The sequence below is a fragment of the Agrilus planipennis genome, unplaced genomic scaffold (genome assembly GCF_000699045.2).
Source record: "Agrilus planipennis isolate EAB-ADULT unplaced genomic scaffold, Apla_2.0 scaffold207, whole genome shotgun sequence".
Lineage (NCBI taxonomy): Eukaryota > Metazoa > Arthropoda > Insecta > Coleoptera > Buprestidae > Agrilus > Agrilus planipennis.
In genome coordinates this window covers 492,034-518,624 of record NW_020438969.1, presented here as the reverse complement: position 1 = coordinate 518,624, position 26,591 = coordinate 492,034, and the positions used below count along the sequence as shown (strand labels likewise).

The following is a 26,591-nucleotide window of genomic DNA, read 5'->3' as shown; positions in this document are numbered from 1 at the left end:
CTAGATAACTTCTAGAAGTCTTATAATAGTTTCTTACTTTACTGAACCAGCGAATAATTATTTTAATTTCGTAATTTAGTCTCCCAAGATCACTTTTGATACAGAAACAACTATTTTAATGCAGAGATATTTTATTTCTCTGTATATAACATAATTGTAATAAATAATCACTAAAAATTAAAGAAGTTCTGGTGCTATCTTTTCCTCTCCCCTTTCTGAGTTTTCCGTTTTTCCTTCTTTTCTTCTCGTGCTTGTTTTTGTCTCTCTCTAAAAAGTATACATAATAAAAAAAAATACATACTGAAACAGATGAAGTGTTTTATATTACTTAAATAATATCAATTAGCATTTATTGTGACACATTAAAAATCAAACCATTGTACTTTGAATAATAAACACACTAAATAATTTTCTAACTAGTTAAATAAATTAAATTTGATTAAAGTATATATATAGACACAAAATCAAAATTATTATTATGACAGACTTTATCTACTGGAACCCAGTTTTTGGAAAACTGAACTGCGACAAACATTTAACACATTTTGAAGCTGTTTAAATTTCAATAACATATCAATTTATTATATAAATTTGTATTTTGGGTTACCTACTGGATTTACTTTATTCTTTTACCCAAATCCAAACAATATATTAAAAAAAGCTAAAACGTTTTTACCTTCCCTCTTTGTCTTTTTCTTTTTTCTTTAGGCTTTCCAATTTTGCTTGTTCTCTTTTTTCTTTCTCGGCCACTTGAACTGCAAGGGCATTCGTATTCTTTGTAATAACAGATTCTTTACCATTACTACTAGCATCACACTCCACTTCATCTTCATCATCAGTCATTTGACTGTACTGTGATAAAATTGCCTCTCTAATTTTTTTCTCTTCATCTGTATATTGTTTTTGTTTTGGTATTTGAAGAGAATGAGAGTCAAGCACACCAGTAAGATTGATATCTACATTTTTAATTGCATCATCAACAATATGTGTAGGCTGTTTCAGCACTGACCACATATCTATTATTTCAGTGCAAATAGATAGAAGATTACAGTCCTAAAAGTATTACAAAGTAATTTGGAGAGAAAAAGAATACCGACATCTTCTACTAGTGTTTAACATACATTACTTGTATCCGTAAATATTCCTTCCAAAGCCTCAAGTTTTTCTTCTGGAGTTTCGTCCCCTTCTAAAATGCCAATTATGTAAGAGCCAAAAATGTTTTCATCCGCATTTAGATCTTGTAATTTTCTTCCTAACCAAGAATGAAAGTCATTCATAGCTCCTGCCATATTTAACGAAGATGATATAGATACATAAAATACTAATTTAAAATGTATAAAAGAGGGTCTGAATTAATTTTAAATATCTTCTTACGTTGTTGTAACCTGTTATACAAATTAGGTTAAAAGCTTGATGTACGTAGTACGTATAATTAATATAATTTAAACACAAAAGTTACAACTTCATCTTAAAATGTTTAGGCAATAAATTTTTAAAAATTTTATTCATGGGTTACACTAATTTCGCTTTTTTATGTGGATAAAGTTTATGTTATGAACTACAACCATGGAGGTTGCAGTACAGGAAAATGAACGCCCCTAGTCCTACAAATTTGTAGAAAATAGTGAAGCGCTATTATCTATGGTGAGGCGTGAGGCACCTGAGATCTCTGTTCGTAGATGTATATAGGCAAGCTATGTTGTCTCAATAATTTAATCTATGCTCATTGCTCTATAATGAAACCCCTACCCACTATTCTTTGTTGTATTAACGGATAGCTATTTTGCTTATTTTTGCTACTACATATGTTCCCAAGAACGAAACCTGCCATATAAAAAAAAAAACGCTAGTCTTATTTTTAGATGGAAAACACTTAATCTATGAAAAGCACGAAAGCAGAGAAGAGAGACTAAGGACATAGATAGGAGATATTATAGTATAGTAATAGATATCAAAAGTATTATATATCTCTAATGTATGGACTAGGGAAACTAGTATAGAAATCCAATTGGGTTAAAATTCCAGACCTCTGCACTCAGTTTGTGCTATCCTTTTAGCTAACATTAGTATTGTCAAAATTAGACTTTTTAAGCCCCGTCGTATCGACCGAATCGTTTTGGCTATCGTCATTGGGGGCATACGCGATGTTCAAATAGCAATTCGTCATCGTAAATAACGATAAAGCAGTCCGTTATTTACGGAGTAACGGAAAGGCTTCGTTGTGCTTATTCTTAATGTTAGACTTGGGAGAATATACTTGAGGAGTGCAAATACTTCCTGGCAGGGGCACAACAAGGGGGTCCACGGGTGCCTGGGCACCCAGTCAATTCTAGTCGATTCAAATAATAACCCAACTTGAAAGTTTATAGTATTATGATGGGAGCACCCAGTAAAACTGCAACGTTGTTGCGCCCCTGCTTCCTGATATCGTGACTATTATTTCGCTTTTCAGTGCGAGTCCCCATCCTACTTTCGTGATAGGGCACTTACTCACACCCACATTATTCTCTCCATGCACTCCCATCCCCACGTCTATATCCCCCCCAACCCAATCTAGCCAAAAATTTTCCCTTGGGAGTAACAATACTTTCCGGTTGAAATCCCAACTCGAGGAGGGGTTTTAGTCAGTAGACGCTACGGCGAATCCGACACTACCCTCCTTCAGGGGGTGTCTTTTGAAGATTTCCCCTCCTCGAGGATAAACTAAACAAAAAAAAATCGTGGATCATTACCTGGCTCATGGCTCGTTCTTTGTTATTTATTTTTGGAATATTTTATTTTTGTTGGTTGTAAAGCAGAGGATAGCGCAGGGTCGTGTCGCCTTTAATAAAAAGAAGTCACTTCTATGCTCGCAAACGGTTAATTTAGAAATTCGAAAAAGGTTGTTAAAGGTGTATGTTTGGAGCACGGCGTTATACGGGTGCGAAACATGGACAGTGGGAGCGGCGGAAAAGAAAAAGTTAGAAACGTTCGAAATGTGGTGTTATAGGCGGATGATGAGGATATCGTGGGTAGAAAAGGTTAGAAATGAAGAGGTATTGGAAAGAATAGGAGAACAGAGGACTCTATGGAAGTCAATAAAAAATAGGCGAGATAGGTTGGTAGGACACCTTCTGAGGCATGAAGGTCTAGTCAGAGACATATTAGAGGCAGAAACAGGAGTTAGGAGGGGTAGAGGTAGACCTAGATTAGATTACTGTTCACAAATAGTTAAGGATGTGGGTTGTTCTAGTTTTAGGGAAATGCGAAGTTTAGCTCAGGATAGGAAAGAGTGGAGGTACGTGTCCAACCAGTCTTAGGACTGATGACCTTATGATGATGATGGTTGTAAAACAATATTATAAAATAATTAAAAAATGCATGCCGGTTGTTGTATTTTTTAGTCGGAGATTTTTATTACCATCAGCTGTACCCCTTTGGACTGAAAAATTTCCGTGGCACTCATACGCACAGATTTTCACCATCTCCTACTGTTTCTTTGTAGTTTCTAACTCACTTCATTTAACTACTACGCTCTCTTCTGTGGTCAAAAGCAACAAGAAAGTGACATAGAGAAAGTGATTAAACCACAGAAAATAGATAGATATATATCCATTGACGTTTAGTATTGGACATGCCGTAGCGGTCAGAATTGTTGTATAACAAAAGAAAGATATTGAATGAAGTTTCGGACAATATCCATCTCTCTCATGATGGTGCGTAAGCGTGTCATGAAAGAGATAGCACTACTCCGAAACTGTGCGCATCTCCCTCACTTTTCCAGCCAAGAAATTATTACAAAGACATACGACTAAGGCACATCCATTAATATATGTCTATTTATATGTCTATATACATACATATATATATATATATATATAGGTATGATATAGGTTAAGTTGCTTGTCTATGTTAAGTAGCTATGTGGTAACTCAAATAGGAAGATGATTTGTATTCTTGATTATACTAACTGAGTCCATTAAGTTATATTTATGTAAAAGTACAATATATCAACATAGTCAGTGCAGTCAGTTCTGCAACGGTTAAATTCAATGGAGGCATTAATTCCCGTGATAAATAAACTGCAAGATGTATTTAATACAGTTGGATCCGACTCCATTCAACTTCCACAAATAGTTGTTTTGGGATCTCAGGTAAATAACAGTTTAGTACAATTTTGATATCGATTTTTGTTACTTTTTAACATGCTTAGAGTTCAGGAAAAAGCTCCGTAATTGAAAGTTTAGTGGGAAGATCTTTTCTTCCTAGAGGTACTGGTATTGTCACCAGAAGACCTCTAATTCTTCAATTGGTATATTGTCCTAAAGAAGATAGAGAACACAGAAGTGCGATAGATGGTAGGTAATAATAAATGATCCAGTAAACAAACATCCTGTTGTGCTTCGTTTAGGAACATTGGAGTTAGAAGAATGGGCGTTATTTCTTCATTCAAGAAATAGAGTTTATAAAGAATTTACTGATGTAAGACAAGAAATAGAAAATGAAACTGAAAGAATGGCAGGAGATAATAAAGGGATTTGTGCAGAGCCAATTAATTTAAAGATATTTTCTACTAAAGTTGTGAATTTAACATTGGTTGATTTACCAGGTATTACAAAGGTAAATATTCATGACTCTTGCTTCTTAATGTGGCCACCGAGGTACCACATAATACTTTTGTTGGTAGAATTGTATTATTAGATGTTATAGAATTATAGTAACAAATGTTCTTTATTTATGATGCTTAGTCTGAAAAGGAGTAAAATTAAATTATTTATAATTAATTTATAAAAAAGGATTCATTTTTCAGAACTAAGGCCCCAACAAATATAGGTTAGAAGATATATTTGAATATAAATTGTTTATAGAGAACACTTTATTGCCCATTTGTTAATGTGGACATTATCTCGCATTTAAACTAGCCTGTTCTTTAGTTGCTAAATGTATAAGTTAGCTAGGCTCTGTCTTTTCTATCTCAACATTTCTACTTAACTTACCCTTTGTTGAGCAGATTGTCAAGTGTACGTTTAAAATAGAAAAATAAGACTGGCAATGGAAATAATTAAAACAATGTTATATTGGTATCCAACTGTGGAATTATCAGTAGAGAAAATCATGGTCGTTATTCCTAAATAGTCAATTTTCAAAAATTTAGAATGATTGATATCAGTGAAATCGATAATTATTATGTTTATCTGTTATGCTCTAGTTTCAATTATTAAAATAAAAATCCATTTACCTTTAATTGCTAGGAAATAGATATGTGTTGCTTAAATACTCTTTTAATTGAAGAAAGTTGTAGGTTCCTGTTGGTGATCAACCTCCTGATATTGAGAGGCAAATAAAGGAATTAGTTTTAAAGTATATTTCAAATCCAAATTCTATAATTTTGGCAGTTGTGACCGCAAATACAGATATGGCAACGTCTGAAAGTCTTAAAATAGCGAAAGATGTCGATCCTGATGGCAGAAGAACTTTAGCTGTTGTCACCAAATTAGACCTCATGGATGCTGGTACAGATGCTATTGATATTTTATGTGGTCGGGTTATACCTGTTAAGTTGGGTATAATTGGTGTTGTAAATCGATCTCAGCAGGATATTCTAAACAATAAAACTATAAAAGATGCTCTTAAGGATGAGGCTACATTCTTACAAAGTAAATATCCTACACTCGCTGCTAGAAATGGGACACCATATTTAGCAAAAACGTTAAATCGTTTATTAATGCACCACATTAGAGACTGTTTGCCAGATTTAAAGGTTGTCTTATTATTTAATTTTAAATTTTCGTTTTATCACAAGTTTGATTTATTTAGACACGTGTGAATTTAATGATGTCTCAATTTCAATCGCTTTTAAACTCTTATGGTGAAGATGTGTCAGATAAAAGTAAAACTTTACTACAAATAATAACAAAGTTTGCATCAGCATACTGTTCCACAATAGAGGGAACAGCTAGGAACATTGAAACTACAGAACTCTGTGGTGGGGCAAGAATATGTTATATATTTCATGAAACTTTTGGAAGAACATTGGATTCTATACATCCTCTTGCAGGACTCACAAAAATGGATATTCTAACTGCTATAAGGTAAGCTATTAAAAAATTATTTGAAAAAAAAGAAATATATTTTATCATTTCCTCTGCATAGTACTTTTCTATTTTGAAAATGTTTTCATTGACTGTATTACTTATAATTAGCGTTTTTTTTTTCTTCCTAATCATGACTATGACGTGCCATTCAGAACTAATTTTTATTTACAATCTGTTCCCAAAGTTTTACTTTTTTATTGAGGTTTTTTCAAGAGTAATTGTATGGTTGTAAAAACAATAAAACATTATATTGCTGAATTTTAACTAGTCGTATTTATATTTTTAAAAAATTGTAATACAATGCTAATTGTAAGTTTGTTCATATTACTTTACCTACATTAGAATATAGGAAGGTTGCTTGTAAGCTTATACTTTTACTAACTTTATAATTCCCTTTGAAAAAGCTCCCAAGCAGAGGGCGAAACACTGGAAAGAGGTTGTAGATTAAAATTTAATTTTGGCTTGAAATAGTTCTAAGTTCTATGTGACTTATGTATTATTTATACTTGTTTTAATGGCAACTGTAGTGTTACCTACTCAATTCAAATTTTAGGAATGCAAATGGTCCAAGGCCTGCCTTATTCGTACCTGAGGTATCATTTGAGTTATTGGTGAAAAGGCAAATTAGAAGGCTTGAAGAACCTTCTCTTAGGTGTGTAGAATTAATTCATGAGGAAATGCAACGTATAATACAGGTATTAAAAAAAACATGTATATTTTTTTATATTCATTTAAACGTTTATTTTGCCTTTTCAGCACTGTGGAAGCGAAGTTCAACAAGAAATGCTTAGATTTCCAAAATTATATGAAAGTATAGTTGATGTTGTTACTCATTTGTTAAGGAGAAGATTGCCACCCACCAACGCTATGGTGGAAAATCTGGTGGCAATTGAGCTAGCATATATCAATACAAAGCATCCTGATTTTCATAAAGAAATATCAGCTGTTCCTTCTATGATTAAATCAGGACCTAGTCGATTAGATAGACCAAAGTCGATGATTGGGAGACTTCCTACAGATGAAGGGGAAAATGATGGAAGTCACGTAAGGAATATGTACCCTTTTTAACAAATTTTGATTTTTATCAAGTAATGTGGTAACACTGTTTATAAGGGGATCGCGATTTCGAATTCTTTGGCTCTTTATTAGCTCCGACTGAATACCAGCCGACTTACCATCTGTCATTAAGCAAACAGAAATTTGCTACTTATTGTGCTTTCGAAGACGTTCAACAATTCAATATCTCTATTACCAAAGAACCTTTTTGAACATTTTTGAATTCCACGATAAGTAGCAAATTTCTACAAATGGCTTCTAGTTCGCTGCTTACAGCGTGCTGATGAGAGCCAAAGCGCTCGAAATCGTGATTCACGTCCGACAGTTTCAACATAATGTTGACTAATAACATGTTTTAATTCTATTTGGTTACGTGTGTAAAAGGTAGATAGATACGCCGTAGGTATTGACGTTGTTAAGAGAAGGCAAGGGTGGACACTGCCCACAATGCGAAACTCATTGCCTACCCTAGAAAAACTGATAGTATTAAGGAAATATACTATTTACATTATTTTTATATTGAGAAAGAAAATCATATCCTTTCTGGTGAAACTTTTCTGTCTCTGAAAGCCAATCCTTGCTTATCAAATACATTGAAATCATCACATTCATAGTCTGATCTAGAAGGGGGACAAGTCGGCAAAATTACAAGGGTCTTCTATTTCTTTATGAATAGATTAAATAAGAAGCAACTTTCAGTTGCTCGTTATAAAAATTTGCAATATTTGTCGTACTGTAGGCGTAGAACCGATTGCTTTTTCTATTTTTCTTTCAAAAAATGCCGGCCTTCGTCTTTATCATAAAATGAACTATTGATAATAAGGGTTCGACCTTCAACTTTTGCTACATAACATGAAGTTTTTACGGTTAACTAGAAAGCAGTTGTACTTCACAGATTTTGAGTTTTATGAATGCAATTCATGATCAGTTTTTACGTATTTTTAATTACTGAATTAAGTGAATAACACTGTTTTCTAGCTATTTCAATGACCGTAGTTTAGTAGTTCTGTTTGACAAGTCGATATCTTTATTAAAAATGGGCTTTGTTGAACATTTTTGAATCTCACAATATGTAGCATGCTTCTACAGGGAAATTATTATTTTGCATAGCTGTTATTTTTGTGTGGTTTGCTTTTTATTTTATAAAATTGGTTTTTTTTATTATTTTATATTAGCATTTTGTGCATTTTTAAGGCGTTTATTTAATTTTTAATGAATAATAATTTGCTTTAGATGACAATGCAGAATTCAAGAAAAGTAGAATTCTTTAGTTATCTTTTACCTGCATTGCCCCTAAGCAATGGCGATGATTTCTTTAGTCTTTCTCAGGTACATTTTCGTTATATTTCCTATTGACTAACCTTGTAAATCTTGTAAGTCAGTCAGTGGCGGCTTTTGTGTGGTTTGCGAGTTAATTCACTCTTCAGAATTCTTATGCATAACAAAAAGCTTTTAAGTTCTTTGTCAGTAATTTATTGAAACCATCAGATCTAAATTGCGATTTCTTGCGCGATTCGTGTATGTAATATTATAATTAAGGACGCTCCTAAAAATCAGTGGTACTCAACCAGGGCATAACATACGAATACATTTTTCCTACGTAAATTGCCATGCACAGTATAAGAATTAATTAACCAGTGCTGCACTCTTTCGTTTCACCTCTTATGTGTATTATAGGTACACGACCGATTGGAAGAAACGTTTCATACTAGGCTGCATATCAAACTAGTTACTGTTTGCGTTATTTAAGTGCAATAATACGAATAAAAAAAGTCCGTCCATATAAGACGAGTTTGACAGCGCCTAGAAAATGTAATGAAATTCATTAAAAACAAAAATTTTCATACCAGACTGCTATTAAAGCAAATGAAAAGGCCATAGGATGATAAACAGGATAATTTTTTGAGGTATTAGAAAGAATAGGAGAACAGAGGACTCTATGGAAGTCAATAAAAAATAGGCGAGATAGGTTGGTAGGACACCTTCTCAGACATGAAGGTCTAGCCAGAGACATAATGGAAGCAGAGACAGGAGTTAGGAGTAGGAGAGGCAAACCTAGGTCAGATTACTGTTCGCAAATAGTTAAGGATATGGGTTGTTCTAGTTTTACGGAAATGCGAAGATTAGCTCAGGATAGGAAAGAGTGGAGGTACGTGTCCAACTGGTCTGACTGGACTGACGACCTTATGATGATGATGATTGGTACTAATGAGATACGTTAATTCTGAAAATTTGACCTTTAATTATTTATTGTTTCGAGCGGATATATTAAAAATGAGATTTAAAAAAGTTAAACTAAACATTTATTTTACTTCATAGGTTAATAAAAATTACGTTTCTTCCATATAAAAGAGTTTATTATTAAGTTTTTCTTCAAAACTCCAAAGGTCATAAAAAAAGTTTAGCCCCAGCTTGAGTAAAACAAGCACTTATAGTAATTATAACAAACAAATAAGAGTGACTGAATGAGTGACGTAGAATAAATTTTATTAATAAAATCGTACACATTCTGTATTTCGTTGGGAAAAAATGGCCGCCTGGGATGAATATATCACATAGTTGCACACTTTCGCTAGTGTGGTATAGCATGATCTACATGATGTAATCGGCTGTCAAGAAGTAAATGGTTATTTGGCAACATAAATAATGCTGAAAAAAAATTTGGTGAAGGTTTTTGTCGAACAAAATTTTACACTTTCTATGAACAAACTAATTATGATGTATAAGTGCAAACCGGCAGCCAATTTTTGTTATGCCTATTTAGGCAGACAAAGTGTTCTCTGATTTTGGCAACCTGGTATGAAGATTGTTTTGCGAGTTTTGTTTTCACACTTTGAGATGGTCGTCAGAGTACGATGTACAAGTTGAAATCGGCTGTCAATCGTTTTACGCTGGATTTATTTTTCATAAATTTTCATTTACTTTAATCGCAACCGGGTATGAATATTTTTTCTTTCTAGGCGCTGTCAAACTAGTTGTATAAGGATGGGCTTTTTTTTAAATTGCACTTAAATTACGCAAACAATAACTAGTTTGACAGGCAGCTTGGTATGAGACGTTTCTTATAATCTGTCGTGTGCTCCCGGTCTATTAGCATCGCTTCACTCGCACGTGTTAAAAATAAATTTGTGGAAATTACAAATGCTTTTAATTACTGGATACTATTAATTTTAATCAATAGTATTGGAAAGTTGATGCGTTAATTGCTTAAACTTTAGTACAGCAAAGTGGGTTGTTTTTTTTCTACACCTTAAGAACGCTAATTAAAAGCGAATAAATAAATTTTGACAATTGTAATTTTTTTTATTGGGAACCTTAACCTACAGTATTGTTTGTCTTTTCGTGTAGATATTTCCTTTTTGTAGATATTGCACTATTAGAATAAATAAGGATATAATTTATAATCAGGTAGTATCTTATTTGAGTATATTAAGCACTTGAATATTTAGAAGATTCCTTCACATTTTGAAATCTTTTATGTTTTTCAAAGTAGGTGGCTATTCGTTTCAGCTCTGGGAAGTGATACTTATTTATGATAATTAATGTAAAATTTTCATTTTGGGCGTTTTTGGCTTATGCTTTGCACCACTTCATTGTTATAGCACTAGCCGCCACTGAGAAAAATCAAAAGCATTACTACCAATTTTCTCAAATTTTCTCAATTACAGTTGAGGATGTCACAGTAACAAGGGTTGCCAATGATACGGTTATTAACAGTGTTTATTTCGCTCTATTCTACTGTTTATTGTTAAAAATATACGTAGTAGAGTATCCAATATACTGTTTTCATAATCGCTGGTACCTAATCCACAATCTTTGATTGCTTGTTATGGTTGGCAAAGACAAATATTTCCTTAAAATAACAAATATAAAAATATTACTAAAATTTTCTACAATTTGTTCCTGGTTCCAGCGATCTCAGCAATTACAAAAAGCATGTTTTTCTTTTAATAAATCAAAGTGGTTAGACGAATGAAACATCTAGCTACAATAAATTTGATAAAAAATGAGCTCATTTATTTTAATTTAGTTTTAAATATGATGAGGCTTAAATGGTTTATTTTCCAAAATTTTCGTCACCGACGTCAATATACTTCTTGTATGAAAAGTTGGCAACCTTAACTGTAACTTGGATGAAATTTCAACAGTAACGTTCAGCTGTATTTGATTTTTTATTTATTTTTCTAGTGACGTCAGTTCGTGCATGTTACAACGAATACGTGTAACTGCATATTAGGCAGGTACTCAGCAAAATTTTTCCTAATTCATAAAATAAACAACGGGCTTGCCGATTTCGTGAAATACGCCATTATTCCACTTAAAGCGTCATTCGGTTAAAGTGAACTAAGTTATACTCAAAACTAGTTGACTGCTGCTAGTAGTGAAATGCTCGGCTAGTATATCGATGGTCGGTCCGGGTTCTATTTGTGGTCGTGCGCTCCTTTTTTTTAAATTTGTTTATTTATTCTCCTTTGCCTTTTTGACAGATATGTTCAGTTTCATAACATCATAGTATTGCTGCTGCCATAGTCGACTTATGAGTTTATTTTTTTGACAAAACTGTAATATTGGAAGCATATTCCATGAAGAGGGTTTAGGTTGCTTCCTATTCCTTACATGTATACGATTGACCGATCAAATTGCCCTGATTCTTTCTAATTATACAGGGTGTTTCTGAAATAAGTGGCATTCTTGCAGGAGATGATAGAGAAGTATAAAATAAGAAAATTTAGTAAATATTATTTAAAAGTTCACAATTTTCGAGAAAAACTGATTTGAAAGTACATGCAAGCGCTAGTCAGGTCTTGGCAAGTCATGCAGAGAAATCAGTTAATAATTAGCAACGTCGGTGTTGTTTTTTTTTTGTATTTTTTGCTCATGTATTGTTTGTTGTTCGATTACATTAAGTGTGATTCAAGATGTTTATATTACAGTCAATCTATTGTAGGTATTTGTTCGTTGTAACGTTGATGTATTTAATCAATCGATGGAATGGCATAATTCAGTGTGCCAATCCAAGATCAAATTGTACAGTAATCGCAAGGCACTACATTTCGGCGCATATTACGGATCTGAATGCGCAAGACTTGTTTGTATGGGTTTATATGAAATAACGCGGACATAAAACACTTAAAATCTTACTACCTATTTCAGAAGCACTTTGTATAATTAAAATTTAATCAAACGAAATTCTTGCTGTTGTAAAGTCTAGTGCACTATCATTGAAACCGTTGCTGGCGCGACCAGCTCGTGGAACTGACTTGTGTACTCACGAAGCAAATTTTAGTATACTTGCGTTTATAGTATTTTTGGCCAAAACCTATTGAATCTTTACGAATAATCGTTCAAACGTTAATTTCATAACCAGAATCCTTCCAAACTAAGTGCCTGTCAATAATAATGTGCTCTGTATCAATTTTAAATTTGTCTATTCTGTTATTAGGTTCTATTCCAATAAGATGTCATTCTCCATTTTTATGTTTACAGAAAACAGTAAATATTGTTTTGTTATACGTATTTGCACTTCACATCCCAGAGCAAACACTTATCAATTATCATTGTGTACCTATATAAAGAGCAAAACTTCTAGCTGCTTAATTTGCATGGCTACCTATTTCACGTATTCGGCAAAACTGTTGCTAAGTATATGTATTAAGACACGATTTTGCTTAGTACATGAAATCAGCAAGCCCATTGCTTATTTCATGTGTACACGTATTTGCTGTAACATATATATTGTATTTGCGCATTCTTAATCCAGATAGCAAGCTTTTGAATATTAAAAATGTCTGAAAAGCAGAAACATTAAATATGTAATTTATTAATATGCAAGTGATTTTTTTTATTCAGACTAATTTGTTCCACCCATCTTCATCTAAAATTTATTTAGTATCTGCATATTTTTCTCTAATATATATATATTTGCTATTAATTTTAAGACTTTTTAGGCGAGATCGTCTAGTTTATCTAGAGCAAACCAAAGCGACAAAGCAGACTCTATCGTAAGGTGGAATGGAAATCCCTCTGCGGGACAGGACGATAAGGAAAAGGTTCAAGATAATTATGTAAATAGTTCTCCAGAACAGAGTGTGGAATCGGATATTAGATCAATTTTGAGTCCTGTAAAACCAGTCAATTTACTTCCTCAAATACCATTAAATAGCAACAGCTATCGAAAATTGTCGGAAAATGAAGAACATGACTGTGCGATAATTGGTTTGTAATAATTTTAGTTTGAATACGTAATATTTCCTACACTGATTTGTATGTATGTATGTTCGTCGTCTTGGTAGCTTAGAACATATATATACTTCATTTACTTTCTCTAGCGATGTGCCCCTTCCAATGTCTTGGATGCGCGCTGGCAAAATCGTAGGTAGGGAGAAAAAAGCTCATTATACTCTCGACTCTTGTTCATTAAACATACTTTTTCATACAGTACCTGCCAAAAGTTTTGTTCAATCATGAGTAGTAGTGCGAGTCGAAAACAAGCATTAAAACCTTCAAATATAAATAAACATCTCGTTGATATTTTCAGTAGTACCAATAACAGCACATTTGAGCAATGCAATTGTAGTGGCTAAAATGGTCAATTTTTCCGTGCAGTACTGTACTTACTTACTTCTCACCGGTTAAGAGTTTGACCGAGACTTGTCTCCTTCCTTTTCTGGCCTACTGCTGTTCTTTTCTACTTTGCGCTGGTCAAACTGAAGGTCACATTGCTACCGAAAGTAAACGAAGTATAAGTACATGGAGTGCTAATGCCTATTTTAATAGCATTGTAATACGCGTCCGTGTGATTGGTAGAAATCTCAGTCGCTGAAAGTGTCAATTGAAGAGCAAATTTTCAAATGACAGAATTCGTTGTAAGGGTGCTTTAGCACTCCATGTATACATATATGCTTTAAGCTTGGTAAGGAGCAAGCCTGTCAAAAGAGGCGACCTTGATTTTGGCTCAAGGTGTCTTCCAGTAGAGCGCTCGGAAGCGTTAAATATGTTTAGAAATCAGTGGTGTGATAAAAATTTAACGCGGGGGTGGGTACAGCAAAATGAAGTTATGTTTTACACAGTATATACTTCTCATCAATTTTTGAAAATTGCTGTTAACGTTGAGTTATATGGCAGAATAAATTTTGAAATTGGGATATCTAGGCTCGAATACGTCGAAACTTTTTTTTCAATTCAACAATTTTTTAGTTCCGACGCCATTTATCGAAAATGAAGCATAATAGAAAAATTTTACTTTTAAAAAGGTATCTCTCATCGACAACATCGTTATTTCAAAATTTTAGCTTCAATAATAAACGAGGTATGGATAAAAAATTTGTCATTTTTGGACCGGGGGATGGATGGCTGGTTGCTTCCCATTTCCACCCTGACACAATCGCATCTGCCTCATAAATCTCTGTACCTCCATCTCGTACTATGTTACATTTCGATATTTATCTCTGAAATTTTAAGGATGTCTATCATTTTAGTGGGTTTCTTATTTATCTACACCTATTTTCATTAATATAGTTTTCTGGGCGTGTATACGAGCAAAGTACTACACTGGGTTAACTCTAATTAACTTAATTTTTCTCTTTTTAATAAACTTTAATACATGGTGATTGGCGTCCAGGGTTAACAAGCAAAATCTAAACGAGAAATTTTACTATACTTAATTTTATTAGGAATTCAACATTCCAATTATAATTATATTTAATTAATTATAATAATTATAACAATTGGTATTTTTATCAAAATTCAGCACTGCATGAACAGGATAGTTCTACAACTGATAGCACTAGTTCTGAGAACGAAATCGGTTTGCTTGTAAAATTCAAAATGTAAAAATACGAAAAATGTAGGTATATGTAATAAAAATTGGAGGTATTATAGTCGAATGACCTGATAAAAAATTCTTTACTTTTATGAAAATTTTCCATTAACATTCGGAATGATATAAACAAAGACATAGATGATGACATATATAAAGTGTTTGCTGTCGGTAAAGCTAGAGATTATGCTAGATTATGCTGATGGTGTGATGCACTACATTGCCTATGCGAGCAAACAATATAATAATAAAGTCTAAGTTGTTAAGTTTGCTGAGTAGTTTTAAATTTTTTTTTTATTCTATCATTAGGCAGATTACCTGATATTTTTGTTCAAGTCATTGGGACCTATTCTTTCTAAAACCTTCGAGGAGATCGATACAATGCTTTTTATTTTAGCTTTAATATTTTTAAGCATAACTTGGGACAATTTCTTCCCAGCAAACCGCTTCTGACAAAAAAATATATTTATTTATGTCAAATCCACCCTTACGAAGCGATCTACCAAGAAGTGGTGGATACTTAATACAGTTGCTCTGTAGTCTTTCAGTTATTCCACTCTTTTCCCTAGCCTTTCAATATTTTGTTTGCTCGCATAAGCAATATAATGTATTTTATGTTAAAAACCGTTAGCAAGATTTTCAGCGTTACAATTAGTAAACACTTTTTGTATGTCATCATCTACCTGTTTGTTTATATCATTCCGAATCTTAGTGGAATCGATCAAAGTAAAGAAAGTTTTATCCGTTCATTCGATTATAATACCTTCAACTGTTATTACATATAATTTTTTTGTGTTTTAGCATTTTGAATTTTACAAGTGAACTAATTTCGTTCTCAGAACTAGTGCCATCAGTTGTAGTTTCCATTTCGTACAGTGCTAAATTGTGATAAAAACACCAATTTGGAATGTTGAATTCCTTATAATTAAGTAAAGTAAAATTTCTCATTTACATTGTGTTAATTAACATTGGACAGCAACCATCATGTATTTAAGTTCATTAAAAAGTGAAGAGAGGAGAAGGACACGAAGCAGCCAGCGGATCTTTCGCCAGTCAAAGAATAAGTTATTTTGTATTTTTATCACTTTTATTATTGAAGCCAAAATTTTGAATTAAACGCTGTTGTATTTCATAATCTTTTTGTAAGAGTACAATTTTTTGATTAAGGCCTTCGTTTTTTGATAAATGACGTGGGAACTACAACAACAATTTTTGACGTGTTCAAATCGAGTTTTTCGAGTTTAGAATTTATTCTGCCATACGACTCAACGTTAACAGCAACTTTCAAAAACTGATAATAAACATTTCTGTATTATTCGCCCATGATAGGAACGCGTTTTTTAATTTTACCACCTTGTACATGTACCTACATGGGCATATTTCAATACTCCTATAATTTTTTATTACCTTTGTATTCCGATTCGGTAAGATATACATAAACTTCAATTCTATGTATAATTCAGATTATAACCCCACGATGCTTACAGAAGTGAAAATAAATTGAAGGTAGCAGAATCGCCTCTATTTTACAAGTCATGAACAAGTATGTGACAACGCCGCAAATTGTCGGTCATGCGGGTCTACATGAGGGTCCAACACTAGCATGCCATAACATCGGAATACATAATTCAATATTGAATTTTGCAAACAATTTTTAAGATACACGGGATACATTGCCTATAATTAAATATTTTGAACACTTAATTTTTTTGTTTTCATAAGACTTTTTGTGGGAAACATAAATTTCGCCCATTAACAATACTTACTCAATTTCATCTTATTTTTTATGCAAGTGATATTTGGAGTAGTATTAGTTGGGTTTACTGTTTTTAAAAACTCGTTAAATGTGTTTTTGTGCTTTAATTGTTTAAATTCATCGGTTTTATATATTTTGTTGTTTACAGAGAGATTGATAAAGTCGTACTTCTATATTGTTAGAAAATCTGTACAGGATACGGTTCCAAAGGCAGTAATGCATTTTTTAGTAAATTATGTTAAAGATAATCTTCAGTCAGAATTAGTTACGCATTTGTACAAGGCGGATAATGCAGATGAACTTTTAAACGAATCAGAGCATATTGCACAAAGACGTAAGGAAGCAGCTGATATGTTAAAAGTAAGTGAAAGTATCTTTTTCATTTATAAGACGCTCTTATGGTTAGTACAAAAAATGTTAAACAAGTATTAACTAGACATTTTATACATTGTCTGATCAGTACTTCGGAAAATTTGAGGGAGAAGTACATAAAAAAGAAGTAGAATGACCCATCTCGCACCACTTAGTGATATACATAAACATGTGGGTAATGACCTTTCTGAAAGCCCCAATTGCTTCGGCAATGATGACCAGGAATACCCAGCCTGCTATGGTGGATTCCGTACGCAAACTCGGGAATACGGTTACGGTACAAATCGCAAAAGGGACGGAGGTACATATGGCGTATTTTGATAATGGCGTGGATGCTGGGAATTCTCCCTTAAAATCCTCCACAGTGCGTCACGCGGAATCCCTGTTTGCCGTATAATGACTCGGATACTCAAACCGGAATTGTCTTCTATTATTAGCAAAACTATTTCTTCAGTGCCGACCTGTCTGACCTTAATCCTCTCAGTGCTGTACTACACTTCAGTTGATGGCGCTAGTGCAGCCTCATTACACCGTTCATATGTGACTACCCTCTCCACATATTTCACGTGCAAATACATTGATTTTTTGCTTTATACTTTCAAAACCTTATTTTTATATTGCAATTGACATGTCTGCGTACCAGCTGCTGCGAAGGTCACGAGCAGCGTGTATGTTTCGTCATTTGACGCTTGCGATAACGAAGGGCTATCAAATAACGCGGCCACCAACCTGGCGAGAGTTCCCAATCATTGGCGGCTTATTAACTGCGGTAGTTTTTGTGCAAAAGTTTTACGCACTTTACGTTGTAGTGATATCACGAGATGTAGTCAACAGTGCGCCTCCAGATGCTACCTTTGAAATATTCCGAAATACTTATCAGACACAGTGTATACTATTTAAATTATGATTAGTCTGTGTATATTGTGATATTTGATATTAATCTAAAGTTTAGTTACTTCTGTTCTAACGATAAAAGGCAGCTTCACGGAGACCCCTGAATTTTAATGTAAAATTTTTGTTATTAACAATTCAAAAAAGTAATGGATAGAAATTTAAATAATGATATTTGGTTGGTTAAATGGAAAATGTACTGCTGGATTAAGTCAGCGCGTGGCCTGTAGAAAATACGAACAAGAGGCATCTTGGTGTTAAAGTTTGGTAAATTTTATATGAAAGAAACGACTAACTGTAATAACAATAATTACTTTCTTTGATTATCAATAGAAAAGTATTCTAAACAATCGAATTATACGAATATCTCTATCTAACTCTTGCCTCATTGTTAATCCGGAAAATAGTAGATAATGAATATATTTTCGGAAAAAATTCTGAAAGCGATTCATGAATAGAAAATTTATGAATTTAAAATTTCTTTCTTGCGTGATCTTATAGCAATGCTGAACAGTGACGTTGCAGTTTAGTTTATCCTGTGTGCGTTATTTTATAAATATTCTTTCGTGTTTATGGACCAATTTCTAACGATCTAAAGAACTAATTAAAAAAATTAAAAAATTTAATCATCCCGTCCCTACTCTAAACCAATTTTATTGTTTTATTATTTTTTTTTTATTTAGAAGTTGTAGTGTATCTTAACATTTTCGTAACGCTATTTTGCGTTCCAGTTGTAATAAACATTTACTTATATAAATAATGTTAATTTTTTACAGGCATTACAGCGTGCTGCGCACATTATCAGCGAAATTCGAGAAACACATATGTGGTAATAGAAAAGAACTCTCTTTTCTACTAGATGATAACTCAGTTAAACTTTACAAGCTTTATGCTGCAGGATTTCACAGAAAAAAACGTAGTTAATATACTTCACTTCATTATATCCGGTATACTGTAAACATTATTATGTATGAGAAATATGTTGATCAGTGTAATTCCTAAGTACCTAACTAAAATTCTCATTCAGTTATCTCTTATTATTATACTAGCAGCGAAACCCGGCGTTGCTCGGGTTAAAATACATCGCATGTTTAATGGTATATAAAATATTTAAGGATTCACTTTTTAACGTAGATAATATAGATTTGTATTTTAGATATTGAGAGACTTATCCCCGGTTTCCTGGGCGCTGATCAACGTTAACAATTTGGTTAAATTGATTAGAGCCAATCACGTTCCGCTATTATTCAATGATGGGCTAAATTCAGTTGAACCAATTTGTTAACTTTGATCATCGCCCATGAAACCGGGGGTAAGTCTTTCAATATCTAAGATAGAAATCTATATTATCTACATTATCGAAATTTCTAGTACCAGAACACTCCAGAATATTGAAATAGTTTGTTCTTTTTCATTTGTCAAAATCACTTGAATTTGTTTACCAAGTGTTCACTGTCAACTTCAATTGATCTTCACTCGACTGCAAACACGATCAAACTGACGAAAAGTCACTGAATTTCGGTTTATATACCATAATACTTCATAATTTATAGTACCAGAATATTCAAGATTATTCTTAACAATGACAGCCTGTCCTTTATTTTTTAACGTTTTCGATCATTCTAGAATGTTGCAGAACACAAAATTATTCCCGATAATGACAGACCACCCTGTACCTCTATAAAATTTCTTAATAATAGTAGATCGTTCTAGAATATTCTAGAATATTTAGACAAAATCTAGAAAATTCTAGAAATCCTTGATAATTGCGGGAATTTGGAGCATTCCAGATATTTATAGAACTTTCTGGAACATTCCATATCGATTTTAACAGTTGCACACAATTTGGAACTTTCTAGATCATTCCAGGAATTTTTAGAACATTCCAGATCGATGTAACAGTTGCACACATTCTGATGTTTTTTGGATCATTTCAGAAATTTTTAGAATTTTTACAAAAGGTCTCATAAGTTAGAAAAGGACAGATATATTTTCTCACATTTTTGCCACCCACAACCATCCACCGCGACCAAACTCCCTGATAGGAGTTGGTGGTGATACGTACGTACGCATATTAGCATTTTATATATATATTTAGATTTAGATATATGACATATTTATAATATAGGGTGTAACAGAAATAAATGTAGACAGTGCAAACTAGATGCGATAAAGAATCGCATGGCGTGTTCAGCAGCTTGGGTAAGGTCAATTTTTTTTTAAACAATTACAATCCGAAGCCGGATCTATGCGTGAACTGGCAACGTAGGTGTGCATGAACAGCAATCAGGAATAAAACTTTGCAGCCACATCGATGGAGAACGTAAACAGTGGCGGTTATTATTGAAGTCTTGAATTGAAACAAACAATTACAACTATTACACATAATGTTTAAACACCTTGAAATGAATTGAATAAGTACATTTGTTCATCGCTGATAGCATGTAGCATTGTGTAAATTATACCTCAACAAATACAAATGATAGTATTTAAAACTCTGATTGAGAATTGTCATCACTAAAGCAGGAAAAATTCAAAAATTCATCGGTAATTCTGCGTACTCAATCCGCCTGATTAGGGTCGTCTTCATTAAGGAGAAGGTATAACTGCTAAAGATAGCAGGATATAGTTGAGACGATCTAAATTAGCAAAGTCCGCAATAAATTATCTGTGAAAATGGACATGTCTTCTTTCTTGTTTCCATTTGGGACTATAGTAATTTGCTCTGTTTTGAACACGCCTTTGTTAAGTTAAGAAATACTTTATGAGTATTACAGACAAAGTGTTAGAGGTTGCTTAGGTACGTAAAAGATCAGGGTCGACTTTATAACTGTATGGTTGGAATTATATCTTTAAACCAGCGTCTTTGCTTTTGTGAATTCCTGAGAATGTTGAACTTTCTTTAAAATCTTATGCTGGCAACATGCTCAAATTTTGTTGTACAGCATTTCTTTTTTAGCTGCTTAATCGTATTCTAAAATCCAAATTCACTACGGCAAATATGCATAACAAGGATTATCATGTCCATCAGTTGTAATTTATATGTATTATAAACGAGGTTACACAGCTATATTACTCTCTTGGTTTTACAGTAGTCATATATTCGTCTGTATTCATTCTGTTTATTTATATTACTCAACAGTTGTCCACATATACTAACTAATTCTGGCTGAATTCTGGCCTATTTATGCTACGTTCTATTCGTTCTTCTCGAAGGCTCTGAAACTTCTATTGTTAATGTTACGTAGCATGGTAAGTACTATTGCGTCCTAGTTTTGTGGGTTCAACAGAACATTTACCTTTACTCACGACATCGAAATTTTTATTGGTAGTTGTTTATTTCAATTAAATGAATTAATAATTATTGAAATTTATGTAGGATTTAACCTAATTTATTATTTCCTATGTATTCCATAATTAATATTAATCCAATTAATAATTATTCTTTATTAACGTATTAGATGGCACACTTAATTTAAAGAAGAGTTTTATTGAACGTTATTACCAAATTTCGCGAAAAGTACATATATTTGTAATAATTTTGTAAAGAATGTGTATTTATTGAAATCTTGTTATGATACAATGGTAATTCTAGTACTATTTATCCCACGTCGCTTCAGACTATTTCTATATTCTCTACATCTAACACAGTGATAATTCTAGAATGTAACTTTTATTTTTCATAAAAATTGAAGAATCCGGAGATTATTTTTTATAAACTGGAGTCCAGAGAAAACTTAAATTTTCTGGAGTCTCCGGGCTAAAACTGGAGAATTGATAATCCTAGAAACCACCTAAAGATGAAGTTATTCTATTGCATTATGATTGTGTAACGCTTCGTAAGGGTTGTCTTTTTCTGCCGTAATTTTATTATTCTATGCGTATCCGTAAGGAAAACAAATAAACAAACTAAAAAAACGGAGCATATCGACCACAACTAGAAACCGAAGGGCGTATTATACTTGCCTCAAAATAGAACCAGACCTAAATATTTTTTTTTTGTTTTCGTGGAAGAGGGGAAATCTTCAAAAGGCACCCAGCCGTCCGTACGACTGGGTAGTGTCGGATTCCCGAGGAAGATGTCCTCGCTCCTCGGACCTACCGACTAAAACCCCTCTACCTCAGGCTGTTCTAGGACCTATCGGTTCATGTCCTCTTCAGCCGTGTGTTTTATGTGTTAGGTGATTGTGTATTTAGTTGTCGTTAGTCTGTGTGTGTGTGCGTGTGTGTGAATGTGTATGCGTGTGTGTGAATGTGTATGCGTGCAATTGTGTGTGTGTGGGTGTGTATGTGCTAAATACGGCTACAGCTCAATTGAAGTAGTGTCCGACCGAAACTAGTTTTTACGATCGAAACCGAAACCGAAACCGAATTTCGGCAACGGTCTCAGTTTCGGCCGAAACCGAAACCGAAACCGAAACTTCCTCATAAGGATCATGTTTTGAGAGAAAAATAAAGAAAACGTTATTATAATCAGTCAGTTTTATTTTTTTATCTTTAAATCACACAGCTCTGCAGTCTTTAACATTTTCACTTATTGACAATCAATCAAAAACTTACAACAAACAAAACGAACTGCAAACACGAACCAATCACAACATGATTATGCACCTAGACGCGACGAAATGTCTACTAATCTACTTTGCTTGGATGGAATTTAACGCGCCGAACATGACCGAGCAGAGCGTGAGAACTCCCGAACGCAGTTTCGGTTTCGGTCGTAGTTTCGGCAGCTTTGCCGCCGAAACTGAAACTCGTTTTTTTGCCGAAACTCGACCGAAACTGAACTTTCGGTCGGACACTAAATTCAAGTAGTTAGAGATATGCCCCTTCCCTTTATCAGGATGCGCCGTAGCATAATTCCAAATTCAATCATATTTGCCTGCGGAGCTCATTTCTCCAGCGATTATCGAGCTAGAACTGGACCAAAGTGTACAGTATCAGTTGCAAAATTTGAACTGCCACGGAAAACAACAAATAACGAAAACAAGCGTTAAGTATTCAGTGTAAAAAACTCGTTGCAAATGTACTATAATTTATGAACGCTAAAAAAGAACAAAAAGGTTTTATTCTTCCATTTGAAAAAGTACAATATCGTGTAGCGGTAGCAATCGGACTAAGTTTATCAATCATAAGAAAGGTTGCTTCGGAGAAGAAAAAAGTAAAGGAAGATGAGGTCAGATGTTTTATGAAACCCAAATATAATAAGGGACACCTACGTCGTAAAACTGACTTCGACATGTTTAACCAAGATGTTATAAGAAGAACGGTGAATAATTTTTATGTTACCGAAAGATGATCCCAACACTGAAAAATATTCACCAGAAATACCAAGACGACACGGGGTATTGCGGTTTGAAATTTAGTATCTGGCAAGTACTGCGAAAAATTGGTTTCCGGTGGAAAAAAACCCAAACTAATAAGAAATTGTTAGTGGAAAAAGCAGATTCGACATTTGCGAGTCGCTTTTTAAAAAAAAAATAAGAGCTTTTCTTCAGGCAGGGAGACCAATTATTTATATGGATGAAACATATATACATAGGGTAAAGTACCTTTAGTCGTACCACCTCTTAAGTCGTACCACGTTGATATCTGCGCACCCGTCCATGTAAAGGTGACATCTAGCGGTACAATATGGAACTGCTCAGTCGCTCGGATAAACAACAATAAGCGGCGGCTTGCCGGATTTCGCGCTCGAAAAATAATGAAAAAATAAGTTTTTTGCACAGTTTTCACTAATATTTTTACGTCAGTCGTAAGCTATTTCAGAGAAGATTATGATGAAATCGATATTTTTTTGATTTATGTCTGTTTTTGTAGTGTTTTCTTGTTGACATGAGCTAGGTCAAACGGTAAACGATTTCTAGGTTATGTTATTAATTTTGATTTATAACTTTGTACACTCCGCTGCCTAACTCGTACCTGCATAAACTTCCTAAATCGTACTGGTACGACTTAGGTGTTACGGAGACAAAGAAACTGAAGAGACCTATATTAAATTTGAAAAACATTAAAAAAGAAAAAGGAACACAAGGAACTAATAAAAAAAGAAAGATAGTGTTGAGATAAATCAAAGAATTGTTTAAATTTAGTAATTCTCTTCTAAATTGTCACATGTCANTCGCAAATAGTTAAGGATGTGGGTTGTTCTAGTTTTAGGGAAATGCGAAGTTTAGCTCAGGATAGGAAAGAGTGGAGGTACGTGTCCAACCAGTCTTAGGACTGATGACCTTATGATGATGATGAAGAAGGAAGACTGAAATTGATCTCGTAGCATATAAGTCTACGCAGTTTTTTAATTGTCCTAACACTTCTAGTTGGAAAAATATAAGAGTAGTCTAAGTACGACTTAGGCCATGGGTGGTACGATTAAGGCAACCAGTTGCCTAAGTCGTACCGAAGGAAGGCTTTTGTAAAACCTTTGAAAAACATTTTTTTTTAAGATTTTTAAATGGCTATCAATGTTTTTTGATTCGTTAATAAAAGAAGATTTTATGATTGTAAATATTTTTCTTTTATTTATATTACAACAGAAATTATAGCTATTTTCCTTGAACTGGTACGACTAAGGCGACCTTACCCTACTTACCCTATATACATTAAAATTGTGTTTCCAAAAGGTCATGGACCAATTATACTTTAAAAGGCCTTCTGCAACCACTAGCAAAAGGGAGTCGATTAATTATTATTCACGCTGGTGGCAAGATGAGCATTATAGAAAGCGCCGGTCTCATTTTCAAGCCAGGTTTAAAAACAGGCGATTATCATGATGACATGAACTACAACTACCGAAAGTGGGTAAAAGAAAATCTTCTCCCTAATTTGCCTACAAAGTCAATTGTAATTATTGACAATGCCCCATACCACAACGTTCAAAAAGAAAAATGCGCTAATTCGAACTCCTTAAAAACAGAGATTCAGAATTGGCTACGAAAAAGACATTTAGATTTTGACGACAGTATTCTTAAAGTAGAATTGTACCAAATTATAAAACTGCTTAAGCTGAAGTTTAAAATCTACGACATCGACAAAATAATCCAAGAAGCTGGTCATGATGTTTGTCGATTACCGCCATATAATCCAGAATTAAACCCAATTGAATATGTTTGGGCAGCTCTAAAACATTTTGTTATTGAACGCATTGTGTCTTTTAACTTGGGTGACGTAAAAAAACTTTGTGAAGAATTTTTCTCAAGTTTTTCTATCGAAAAATGGGAGTGTGTGTAACAAAGTTATTAAACAAGAAGATGCATACACATTAGAAGATCCAGCGATTGAAAGGGTCGTTGAAGACTTTGTTTTTGAAGTAGGAGTCGACGATGAATCTTCTGACTCAAACGATGAAGAGTAGGGAAATATACTGAATATTTAGCGCTTGTTTATTAAAACAGCCGTTTTTAGAGCCAACAATTCTATTTCAAAATCAAAACGACATCGAGCTATAAACTTTGCATAATTACTTTATATTATTTAAAAAATTAAAAAAAAAGACCACTCTCGCGTTAATAATGCCCACGTATGAAGTGGGCGAAACACGTGTCCGCTCAAAAAGTTTTTTATGGCAATTAAAGGTGTCTTATTTTTAATTGATATTTACCACAGTGTCCTGTTTCTACTTTTACTTTATATTGTGCTTACAAAATTAAATTTAGATTGTTTCAAATAGATAGTAAACGCTAATAAGATAACAGTAGATTATTAAAAAGTAATTAAAATCTTTTCTCTATGACGTAGGTACTGACAATGTTTAATGCTGTTACGAAGAGCAATGATATTTAAACTGCCTCGTTAAAATTTAATTTAAAAGCATATTTAGTCAAAAATAATAAGTTAAATAAATTAACGCTCTACATACTTTTCTATAAACCTTTTGGTTTGTTTTCTATTGTTAATTTAAATACATTTTTGCTTTAACAATACATTTTCGTCTAGTACTGTACAGTTCTAGCCGATCAGCTAAGACCGCCCATCGAGAGCTCTGCTCGTTCAAGTTTGTTCCAACTATTTCTGTCTTGGTAACACAATTACGGCTAGCCATTGGGTAGCCAGCTACGAAATGCGATATAGTAGGGCTACGATTCGATTTTAGAAATGTTGGTTTATTCAGCCTGTCTTTGCAGTAACCATAACAACGTAAATGATTTTTCATTTTATTATTATTATCAATCAGTTTTCAACATGTACAGATATAGTAGAATGAAGATTTGGGCTATAGGGCCGTGTCTAAGTGAATTATTCTGTTCACTTAGACTACGGCCCTTAACCAGTCAAACCGCGCCTCCCCTGTAGCAGCCTGCGACTGTCGCTTCTTGCAGAACGGTACAACGCAATATCCATAGATACTAGATACACAAAGGGTAATATCCATAATAGCAGTGGCGCGACTCGCCGCTGCGGCTGATGCCGGCGCCCGCAGTCGTGCCATAGATAATAGATATACAAAGGGTAATAGATGCCTCATTCGAAATGCACTGATTTGCGCGCCCTCAAACAGAGGTTTAGTCAATATTAAATAAAAAGTCGCGCCTTGGACACCGTACGTTAAGGCATGTCCATTAGTAAAAGTCGATATAATATCTATGGTTAGTAGACTTCTATGGTAGATGTAATCTATGGGAGTAGA

The 26,591-nt window shown here is 33.6% G+C and overlaps 2 protein-coding genes across 5 annotated transcripts; one reads left to right on the top strand and one right to left on the bottom strand.

The window, feature by feature from the left end:
• Positions 1-113: 113 nt before the first annotated feature.
• On the bottom strand, positions 114-3,532 carry LOC108738710 (coiled-coil domain-containing protein 43). Of its 3 annotated transcripts, none has more exons than XM_018472244.2 (4): positions 3,365-3,532; positions 1,122-1,252; positions 677-1,053; positions 114-267 (listed from the first exon to the last, which is right to left on the bottom strand). In XM_018472244.2, the coding sequence occupies exons 1-4, from the start codon at positions 3,462-3,464 to the stop codon at positions 195-197; spliced, it is 681 nt and encodes a 226-aa protein (XP_018327746.1). In that variant the 5' UTR covers positions 3,465-3,532; the 3' UTR covers positions 114-194. The 3 variants fall into 3 exon arrangements, with proteins under 3 accessions (XP_018327746.1, XP_018327747.1, XP_018327748.1); XM_018472245.2 differs by having other exon boundaries at positions 3,401-3,530; XM_018472246.2 differs by lacking the exon at positions 3,365-3,532 and adding an exon at positions 1,375-1,864 and having other exon boundaries at positions 1,122-1,321.
• Positions 3,533-3,865: 333 nt separating this feature from the next.
• On the top strand, positions 3,866-18,998 carry LOC108738719 (dynamin-1-like protein). Of its 2 annotated transcripts, XM_018472268.2 has the most exons (11): positions 3,866-4,133; positions 4,193-4,337; positions 4,391-4,599; positions 5,282-5,740; positions 5,797-6,071; positions 6,628-6,769; positions 6,831-7,118; positions 8,364-8,459; positions 13,079-13,346; positions 16,854-17,065; positions 18,745-18,998. In XM_018472268.2, the coding sequence occupies exons 1-11, from the start codon at positions 4,032-4,034 to the stop codon at positions 18,799-18,801; spliced, it is 2,253 nt and encodes a 750-aa protein (XP_018327770.1). In that variant the 5' UTR covers positions 3,866-4,031; the 3' UTR covers positions 18,802-18,998. The 2 variants fall into 2 exon arrangements, with proteins under 2 accessions (XP_018327770.1, XP_018327771.1); XM_018472269.2 differs by lacking the exon at positions 8,364-8,459 and having other exon boundaries at positions 3,867-4,133.
• The last annotated feature ends 7,593 nt before the right edge of the window (positions 18,999-26,591 follow it).

Bases quoted from the DNA above. Each gene is read 5' to 3' on its own strand.
- LOC108738710 (XM_018472244.2), bottom strand. From the start codon at position 3,464: ATGGTGAAAATCTGTGCGTATGAGTGCCACGGAAATTTTTCAGTCCAA. The intron at 1,054-1,121 runs GTATGTTAAACA...TAATACTTTTAG, and splicing joins TATTTACGGATACAAGTAAT to GACTGTAATCTTCTATCTAT. The intron at 268-676 runs GTAAAAACGTTT...TATACTTTTTAG, and splicing joins GAAAAAGACAAAGAGGGAAG to AGAGAGACAAAAACAAGCAC.
- LOC108738719 (XM_018472268.2), top strand. From the start codon at position 4,032: ATGGAGGCATTAATTCCCGTGATAAATAAACTGCAAGATGTATTTAAT. The intron at 7,119-8,363 runs GTAAGGAATATG...AATTTGCTTTAG, and splicing joins GGGAAAATGATGGAAGTCAC to ATGACAATGCAGAATTCAAG. The intron at 17,066-18,744 runs GTAAGTGAAAGT...AATTTTTTACAG, and splicing joins AAGCAGCTGATATGTTAAAA to GCATTACAGCGTGCTGCGCA.